General features: G+C 43.6%; 1 protein-coding gene across 1 annotated transcript in view; it reads right to left on the bottom strand.

Moving 5' to 3' along the window:
* Positions 1-10,019: 10,019 nt before the first annotated feature.
* The window catches only part of MKLN1 (muskelin 1), a 90,622-nt gene continuing 90,154 nt past the window's right edge, over positions 10,020-10,487 (bottom strand). Inside the window, exon 18 of the mRNA XM_088531808.1 lies at positions 10,020-10,334. Within this exon, the coding sequence (XP_088387934.1) occupies positions 10,213-10,334 (122 nt within the window). The 3' untranslated portion in view covers positions 10,020-10,212. The remainder of the gene's footprint in view (positions 10,335-10,487) is intronic.

Genomic DNA, 10,487 nt, shown 5'->3' with positions numbered 1-10,487 from the left:
ACCACACTAAGGGGAAGGAATTTGGGAGGGGGAAACTAAAAATAAACACAAACAAGTAAAAAGAGATACAAACGAGTAAAAAGAGATGAAGAAAAAGCTGAAGGCTTTAGGCATGTGCCTAAAATCCCATCGCCTTTAAAGAATCAGGTCCAAAGACTTTCCCAAAGCCACCCCAAGAGCGGGGACTGGCGCTGGAGCAGCTCCGAGTCTCCAGGAGCAGAGAGCAGGGAAGAGATCGACTGCTCGGCAAAGTGCTTATAACAATTTGTATTTGAATAGGAATTGTACATTTATTTATTTTTCCAGACATCGTATTTTTTAAAAGCGCTGATGTTTTATAGCAGATTTTTTTTTCTCCTTCCCTTATTTAAAGAAATATTGTCTCTGAAAACAAACAAACAAAAAACAACAACAACAAAAGCGAGTTTTTATGTCGATACTGTTCGCAAAATGATCAGGTAGGAAATGCAGCGATGATCATCTCGGGCCTTAGTACTCCCCTGGGTAGACTGTAGCCATCCTTATTAGACCAAAATGAAAAACCTGCCCCGTTATCTCCTTCCTCCTGCCCCTTTCCCCTTCCTTTCTCCACCCTCTTCCCTCCCCATCCCAGAGCAGCTTTAACCCAGGCTCGCTGTACAAGAACTGTTCTTACCTCTGGGTGAGGCTCCCACGAGCAGCTCGGACGTCCTCGTGGAGACTCTCGTCTTTGCGGCATCACGAGGACCGTGCAGAGACGTCCGGATGCGCCCGGCCCGAGTTCCTACCGTGACTTTTCCCTCCGCGCGGGGACACGAGCGCGCGGAGCCGGCGGCGGGAGCGCGGAGCCCCGCTGCCGCCCGCGTCCCTCGGGGACAGGAGTCTGATTTACACTGGAATGGACTGAGAAACTGGATTGCAGAGATTATTCTTGCATTTTCCTACAGCTATATTTTGAAAGCACCATGTATTTCTGTCAATAAAGATTCTTATGTAAAAAATTCATTTTTTTGGCAGACTTAAAAAAAAACAAAAACAAACAAAAAACAAGCTTTTAGTCAAGAGCTGTAACCATAAATTACTTAGATGTCATAACCAGCTATTGTTTGGAGCCACCATCACAGGCTTTGCAGGCTCCTGCTAGGGAGAACATGGAGAGACTTGGCCAAGATGGAGGAAAAGCCATCCAAGACCTTCAGGGGGATCCAGCCATGGAGGACTTTGTGCATCTACTGCATAGCAGTGGAAAAACATCCCATAATCAAAAACATTGTAAAACCACAAGGGTAGGATGCTTGGCTGATGCGGACAAGGGTGGCCTGACCACGGCTGGGGCTAAGAGTGTCTTCAAATGACCCCAAAAGGTCTTGGCCATTGAGCATGAGCCATTCCCCCTGCTCCAACCATGGGCAGAGAGCTTGGCGCTTCCTTGGAGAGCTTGCTCCATGGCTCCATGCCATGGGGACACTGGGCATGCAGGGACAAGAGCCAGGAGGCTGCCATGGAGGTGCCAGGGCTGAGCATCCAAACGTCCTTCATGGGGTGGTTTGGATAGGGGACAAGCTCTGGCTGAACTCAGGACTGGGCTGAAGGCTGCTGTTCCACTGAACCATCGGGTTTCTGCAACTACCTCCAAGCTCTGCTCTTTGGCTTCACCTTGTGGTTGGTCACAGCTAAAACCACCCTACGGAGCAGGGCCATTGCGCAGCAGGATCAGCGTGGGCAGCTCGGCATTGCCATTCCTCTTCACGTGGCCAAAACAAAACATTTTGTTCCAGGTTGCATGGAACAAGTTTCCACTTACGCAAGAAAAGGCGGGGGCGGGTGCGAAAACACTCATCCAGTTTGGTTCAAGTATGAAAAGGCAGCGGTTTGCATCAGCCTATGTTTAGCTCTGTGTTCCTTCCCAATAAAAAGTTCTTACAACACTGGATTTATGGGATGCAGACCCAGCTAATTACCAATTTTGTGGGACAAGACACATTCTTGGCTTTCCTGTAGTGCAAAGGGAGGCTGCAGAGACATCTCGGAAGGAGCTAAGTTTGGGGTCCAGACATCATGCATCACAACTGCCTCCAAGAGACGGTCACAGACTCATCCTCATCCTCAGAAACAAGGTATGGAAAAGTGAACAGACATCAAACAAACACTTCTGCTAGCATATGTATTTTTATTAAGAAAAAAATGAACAAAATACATTCTCTCCTTATGTACATTACATACAACATAACTACATCGGGAGATATTCCTCATATCACTCATTCTTATATTTACACAACGGGGCTTACAAATCGACCCAGAAATTACTAAAGGAAAAGTTATGCCAAGGAAGCAAATCAACATTCCAGGTTGGGAAGAAAAAAAAAAAGATAAAAAAGATAATAATCTGTTTACTTGTAATCCAAGGGTGGGAAGTGCAATCACCACAGGCCACCTTGGTGCAACCTGGACCACATTTCACCACCACGGTGCACAAACGTCCCGTGGGCTCCACGTAGGACAAGCCAATATTCTTCCTGCTAAATAAAACATTTTTGCAGGCCATGGTGCTTGTCCCATGCTCCCCTAGTGCCCAAGACTGTTCTTAACCTCTTATTTCAGCCCAAAACAAACCATTGCAACACATGTGCCAAAACCCACCACTCTGTATAGCACTGGTCTCTTCTTCCAGCATAGCCACTTACAGAAGGAAAAATCCTGCACATCCACACAAGGGGGATGGAGGGAGAAAGGACAGGAATGATATGGAAGAAAGGAAGGAAATATTCCGCTTCCACTGATGGTTTGTCCTTCCAACTAGCACAGCAGACAAGAGGGAAAAATCAAGTAAGCGTCTTTATCCAGTATAAGCTCTCCATGCACTCAAAAATCCCGCTTTTGTCAAATTTTGGATGCAAGGTAATTAATTCAAGGTTTCTCAGCATGGACCATGCTGCAGGCTGTCGTCTTTTGACTAAAACAAATTATTGCAGAATAAACAAACGCAGAAACATCAGCTGCTGTTCAGGCTACACACTTTGCTGTGAAGCAGCTGACTCGTACAGGTTTATAAAACCATTTTCCTCTAGCTAGAGCTCAGCTTTTTATCAAAGCTAAAAAGAAAAAAAATGTCACCCTCACAGTCAGTTATTAAATGGATAAGCCCCTTTTTCAACCCCACAGGTGAGTAGATACCAAGCCAGGACATTTGAAGTATTTTTTCTTATCACAGGTGAGAGAAACCTGTCCGCCAGTGTCTATAGTCTATAACCACTTAATCTTGTTTTCGTCTAGCTCTCTGCCCTCATTAATTAAAAAGTGACTAAAATTCCTTAAAATGCACCCTCCTAACACCACTAGCAATGGTCATTTGAAAGCTTGGAGCATTTTTAGGTTTTAACATAAGGACTGCCAATTCTGGCCTGACAGTTGATTAAGTTGCCCAACCTTTTATGTATTTTGATAGTTTTAAGACCAGTTGCTCTCTTGGCGATTGCAGCAGAGGAAGTGGGGAAAAGAAGTCTTTAAGAGGTGTGCTCAATGTCCTCATGAGCTTTATGGTGGAGAGGCCCAAGGCCCAAGGCAAAGCTCCAGGACTTGAAAACACTGGTCTTGTATCAGTCTTGACTGTAAACGCTGCCGGGGAATCCCCGTCGCATGAGGAAGGCAGCTCTCCATGGCAGAGCTGCTTGAGAGGAGCATTCAGAGCCATTCCACACGAGCAAAGCACATCTTAAACGTGCTCAACCACCTTTTATCAAGTCTATATCTTTTCCCATTTCCTCTGACCCTTTCCAGGGCAGCCCTGAAGAGCCTTGCAAGGAAGTCTAGAGTTTGACAGAGAACCTGATGCCTCATAACCACCATCCAACTTTTGCCACCTTTGGTCCCTGAACAGGTTTTCCCTGAAGCTTCAGGAAGTCCAAAGGTGCAGCCCATTTCAATAGCAAAACCTTCATCAGCAAATTTCTTGGGGAGAGAACAAATCAGCGGGAAGGGGGCAACACGTGGAGCCCATGCTTTGCTCATCACACCACCATAAACACTCGCAGAAGATTGTCCTTGCAGATTAGTAGCAAAGCCACAAATACAGCAAACCTTGAGCTCTTCCCTCACCCTTCTTTTTTTTTTTCCAGGAACTAGAGCCAAATTCAGTCAACTGAATTCTGACAGCACTCAAATACTTACAGCCCCCAGTCTGTCAGCTTAAGCCGCGCTGTCTTACAGCAAACACAGCTGGAAGTGAAGACAACACGTACCTGTGTCTCTGCCACGTCTAAATTAAGATTTCAGGGTACTGAAGTGATGCACTGACAGCAGCTTAAGCAAGTCTGAGGCTGTAAATACTCAGAAGCAGAGCAGTGAATTTGGGTCACAGCAGGTAAAACGTATTCGGAGCTCCCCACATTGACATATTGAGTTTGAACACATGAAAGCAAAGGAGACAGCAGCAATATGTTACTTTTAGGAGCGATACTTGTGGAAGATGATGCCTTGTAAAACTCTAGATCTAAATGGAATTGCATACAGCCCCTCATCCACGAGCACTCCTCAAGTGTGCCATGAGTGGTGACAGTTCCGTATGGGACCCTCTCAGATGACAAATATAACCACTAAAACACAGTGTGGATCCATGACCTGCAGATGGAGGTACCTGGAGTCAGTTTGTCCAAGCACTGGGCCACGTCCTGCTAACATTGCTCCATTGCACTAGACACTTTCCACACTTGAGTTTTCATTATCAGAAGCTTCCAGTCTTTTCATTATCAGAAGCCTTCAGCAAAACGGATTTTGCCTTTAACTCATTACCACAACTTGAACAAATTTCTAGCAAAAGCTTTTCCATGGCAGGATATGGTTAGAAGCTCTACCATACCCATGAGTTTATCAATAACAAAAAGCTTCCAGTTCTTTGTCTGACAGTACATTTATATTCATTTTCACCAGTATTTACAGCTTACATACTATAAGACTACAAGTCACACAACTTTCCTTCAATTTGCCTTTCACAGAATAAGTCCTGTCTTCATACCACCATGACTAAAATTGGCCAAGATCTTCAGAGTTTCTATGATTCTTCCCTTAATAAGAACAATAGATTTTATAACTGGGATCATCTGTTTCTATCATAACTACAGTTATACAACAGCACAAGTACTTTGGGAGATGCACATTAATTTTACCATGCGGATTTCTCTTGACAACAACTAAACATTTCTGAATTCTGAGCCGACTGTAACACGCTAAAATTCAAAGCAAACACAAGGACTCAAGCTTTTGACAAGACATTTTTCAACTTCCAAATACAAGGTACCCACCATCTAGCTAACTATTATTGTCATTTCCCCAAAGCAACCACATCAACAGAACTACTGCATGTACCAAGGTGTAAAAGGATTCCAGTTTTAAGCCCACATTAAAACTTTCATTCAATGAACTCCATAAAAGTATTTCCTTCTCAATTCAGAAACCCAGGCAGCACCAAGAGAATTAACTATTAACGTAATCGGTACCTGCTATAATTCTGTATTTAAAAGAAGTAACATTAATACTAACACTGGATAATTTTTTGTTGTTACAATAACAGAAGGAAACAACATGCATTTTTCTCCTCTCCAAAGTCTGATTGAAGTTTTCTATTCGTTTCCTGCAGCATCCACAACTGCAAGCTTGCAGAGCAGGGCAGGAATGGTGCACGACACTGTGACAAAGGAAACTCCCTTCTAATAAGTAGCACGTTAGGAAAGTAAATAAATTTTAAAAAAGCAGCTGTTCTACAAACCTTCACAGAAAACAGTGGTCCATAATACTCTGCTTTGGATGGAGAATATTGTGGGAGAAGAAAGAGTCAACTGAGGCTGTAACGTTTATGGCTTATGGTTAAAAAACACACACACACCCCCCAAGCTATGGTAATTTCTTGTCACTAGTCCTAGGCATCTGACAAGATGCCACACTCTTCCAAAAAGGTATTTCCCATCCTTTGGATAACTCTAACTCAACCATTCCAGCTTTCAGGGTGGGTTATTATAATTAGTGACCAAAAGATTTCAAGAAGCCAATTTAAGCCTGCAAGTCTGCCACCATCCATACTCCAGTAAGGTCTTCGTGCAGATGAAGCTTTAATTCGTTCTTTAGGAAAGCTTCCTTGATTCACTCTTGCTGCCACTGAACCAAATGAGCATCCTGGAGACAAAAATAGCCCTTTTACAGATGGATTTTTCAAAACGAGAGCACAGCTTGGCCAGGAAGGCCACCAGCAGGAGCACCCTGCTTGACCCAAGGGCTTGACCATGCTCCTGTGCACACCCAGAGCAGTCACAGACGAACAGAATCAAAACCCAGTCAGCTATTTACATGGCTGCTATGACAGACTATATCACACACATGGGAAGCTGCCCAGAGAAAGGGCCAACTAAACTATTTTTTGGGTAAAGTTCTCATTCCTCATTGCACTCAACAAGAGGAGGAGACATCTGCACATAACGTGCATTGCAAGTGTGTCTTTACAAGAGCCAAAATGAACAAAACCCAACTGATTTCACTAATCACTTTGGAGTACCTTCTGGATCTCCCTAAGAGTGCCATTACCAAAAGATATCCTCCAAGAGGAGAGCAAGGCAAGGGCTAGTCTTCTTCGTGAGAACATCTAGGTAGATCCTACTGCCATGTCACACTGAAGCAATGTGACGGGCCCTATTAGCACAGCAGCACTTGCTTGGAGAAAGAAATTTGGAAGAACTCTTAAGGACATCTGCCTCATGACCACCTTGAGGGGCTGTACAAGACAAACACTAAGAAAATCGGACGTGAAGAGCTTTATTTCTCAAGGAAAGCCTGTCACTTCATAGGAACAACATTGTGTACAGCACGCTGTCACATTTCCCAAAAAACTCTTCTATTGAACAATATTGCAAGGTCAACCCCTCTGCTAGTGGCAGTGAAGAGCAGCTCACCAATGTCAGAAGAATTTGAGAGGCTAAATGAGGACTGAATCTTGATACACCCATATGAAATTCATCCCCCTCTACCTTCTTAAAGCTTCATAAAACGTACCGCAAGCTTGTAACTTTGGCTTTAAAGACCCCAGTTACTATAAGGTAATGTCTATTTGACAAGTAATTCTAGCTTTTTTTGCAGTGCCTTATTTACAAGCGAACATACGATCTAAACTATTGCCGTGCAAAGACTATGCAGTGTTAGTTTTGTACAGTCACCCGCAAATATAGTACATGCTAATGCCATCTTTTAAGCTACAATGCAGGCATTACTGCACTTTCCAAGGTATAAGGTGAGGTTTTAATACTTCTCAGGTACAGCCTGTGTATTTACAGCACTGCATGCACTGTGCTTTGACACATTTTTAAGTGGTTGCTTTCAGATCAGGTGGATTCCTTTGCGCTTTGTACTTCAGTATTTCCATGACACTAATACCTAATACATTCCTGGAATATCACCAGTATCTTTGAAGATCATAATGTAATTAAATGCAGCAAACTGTCCTTGTAAGAGCTTGTTAATGGTTTAAAGGAAATTTATACCTCACTGAACAGGATTTTTACTTATTATTTTAAAATCAAACAGCATAAAAAAAATAAAGAAAAATTATTTAATTCTGACCCTTAGCTTTAAGCACAGGGAATGAGTGAATACCCTTGGCAAACCTGCAAGAAGTCTGTCTTTTGGATTAACCTCTCTGGCCACAGGGTGCCTCTGCTGCTCCACAAATGCTCACAAGCAGAGAGCAGCTCCTGCTCGTTAATCAGCGCTCCTAATCCAGGGCCCGGGATCCGAGCCGAGATCAATTCGCTCAGGATGAAGGCAGGTCAATATGCGATCACCCCCAAGTGCTCTCATTAGCCAGGATTCAGTCCTACAGAAGCAAGCTCACCGAGCTCTTAACATAAGCAACTCAGTTATGCTATAAGAACTGGGCCCCTCATGCACACCTAATTCAGAGAAAAGTGTTTTCATCAAATTTCTGTAAGGCAAAACAAACCCCAGGTGATACCCTGCTTGGTAGCAACACTGTCCATAAAGCATTAGTTATTCCTGAACTTCCACTGTTCTCTGCTGCTTCTCAAGCTAGTTGTTTCTTTTGGGATTCAGCCTCATGTAGTCACATAAGTGGTAGGAACAAAACTTCACCAAGAGCTGGGTTGGTTAGAAAGCTGCCATAATAAAAGAATAATAATAATAAAAAATAAATAAAAAAGGGAAAAAGCTTATCATCTGGCTGAAGTTGGAAAGAGTATATAGAGATGGAGCAGTAAGGAAGCACAACAGCGTCGTGAATTTAAAATCTGGAGGGCAGAAGTGTTTTAGGTCGGTTGTGTCTAAAGCACTCAGGCCGATTGTATTGGAAACGCCACCTCAGCTGGATAACCTAAGGTTAGCACCACTGATATCTACATTCATCTTATTAAGCCCTACTTAAGTTAGCAAAGAAAAGCCCGCCATAAAGTCCCACAGTGACGTAAAACTTTCCATGCCCCTGGAAAAGAAATGCAAAGTTTCAGAGAAACAATTCGATCGGACTTCACGTACTCCGTGGATTCCTCTGCACAGAGTGCACTTGCCATCCACTGAAGTATACAATTTCTAAACAGTATTAAGTTACAGGTTACTTAAAAGCACTTTATTTGTATAGTCCTCCCTGAAGGAAAGGCAAAGCCCAACATATTGTTCCCTTCTGGAAGATTAAATGCTAGTCCTAGCTTTTAATTTTATTCTCAACGTACTAGAACTATATATGTTGCACAGAACATGTTAAAAAGGGAACACGATGGAATCGAAGCAAGCAGACACTCAAGCTCTGAGAAAGATGCTTCGCTACCTCTTTTATTTACAAAATCCAATTAATCTTTGCAGACATAAGACTTTCATCAAGTTCAACAGCAGTTGTGTAGCCACAGCAAGTGCAGCAATGATACCCTTACTGGCACGACTGTTTCCGGATAAAAAGCTCTGCAGTTTCATATAAATATTTACACCAGCCAGTTTGTACTGATGCTTGCTGACACCGGAGGCGAGCAGTTGCTAATGTGGAGTTATGCATATTCTTCATTCCACTTCAGTGCAGCACCAAGCTCTTACCTTATTTATAAAGGTTTTCTGTAAGGAAGAATACATATTTATATATATACATATATATGTATATATGCATGAGCTTGCTTTTTAAAGAGGTTTCTGCTAAAAAGGCCTCCCTCAAATGCATTAAAAAAGTGAGCTGTACTACGGAGAAGGGAGACAAGCTGTTTGGAACAATCCTCTTCACATTGACACGTTGACAAACGCACAGGCAGAAGCACACACGTAGGTAAACGGAGACAACCTGCTTCGGAAACCCTACACCCAACGGGGCGTCAGGTTGCAGAGGTTCAGCGTGTGCATGGAAGACCCAGGTCTGCAGAGCTCTGCAAGGACCCGTGGGGTTTCCCACCAGAAGATCACAGCAGCAAAACAAAACAATCCACAAAAACGGGTCTGCGTGGACAACCTGCACTCCCGTTTTCTGAGGGCTTCTCTGAGGTCTCCGCTTGACTGTGAGGTCCAAACAGAAGGCTTCAGAGTGAGGAAGTCAGGCATTTAGGCCTAGGTAATGGTATCAAATGGGTATCAAATGCAGTTACATACCGCTGTCAGCCGGGTTCTCACGCCCGAGGACAATCTGTGACATGTGCTCCCCTTCACACGACACACTGCGGTTACAAGACTCGAGACATATATTATTATTATTATTATTACCTCAACACATGCTGGGGTCCTGCTGCCAAGTTACTCAGCTGCTGAGGGTGAGGTTGTAGGGCAAAGCACTATATCATGACTAGCCACAAATGAGAAAGGAACCACCCCCTTTCCCAACGAACCCAAAATAAAACCCATCCTCTTTAACTGCAGACAACGCACAAAACTCAAAAGTTTCCCTTACGGGCCAAACAGATCATGGTAGGATTGGGTTTTATTCTCTTTTCCCTCCCTCCCCACCAGCCCTATTTATTTCTTGCATTTGCTAACTCAAAAATCAAAGTCAGAAAAAAATATATATATTTAGTCGGAAGTATGTCAGTTACATTTTATTAACCTACTCCAAGGGAAAAGCTTCAGGGATTCACCATACAAGTATAAAACCCCTTTCAAACACCTCGGGGCTACTATATTACTTCATCCCAGCAGTCAATCAATGCAGTAAAAAAATTAAAATACTGAAAACGGATGCTTTTCCCCTCTTCCACATGTCCAGTGATTGCTCCGTCACAGCGTGATGAGGTCTACCAGGTTGCCTTTAGGAGGGGTCATGCTGTCTGGGAAGAAGTTGACTAGTGTATCAAAGAGCTGAGTCCTCTGCGCGTAAGTGTGATCGACGTCGGAAAATCCTGCGGGAGGGTGAGAAGCAAGAGCAAGTCAGGGCTCACTGCTTTGAATGCTCAGCAGCCTGCGGAACACGGGGGCCACCCGTTTGGAACGGGTGTTGACTTGCTATCCATCCTTGTATGCAGTTATGGGCACAACTATTTGCATTTTGCTGC

This window comes from Tinamus guttatus, unplaced genomic scaffold (genome assembly GCF_059628265.1).
Source record: "Tinamus guttatus ecotype Peru unplaced genomic scaffold, ASM5962826v1 Tinamus_guttatus_pri_ptg000434l, whole genome shotgun sequence".
Lineage (NCBI taxonomy): Eukaryota > Metazoa > Chordata > Aves > Tinamiformes > Tinamidae > Tinamus > Tinamus guttatus.
The sequence above is the reverse complement of the archived record's forward strand: the minus strand, read 5'-3'. Positions and strand labels throughout refer to the sequence as shown.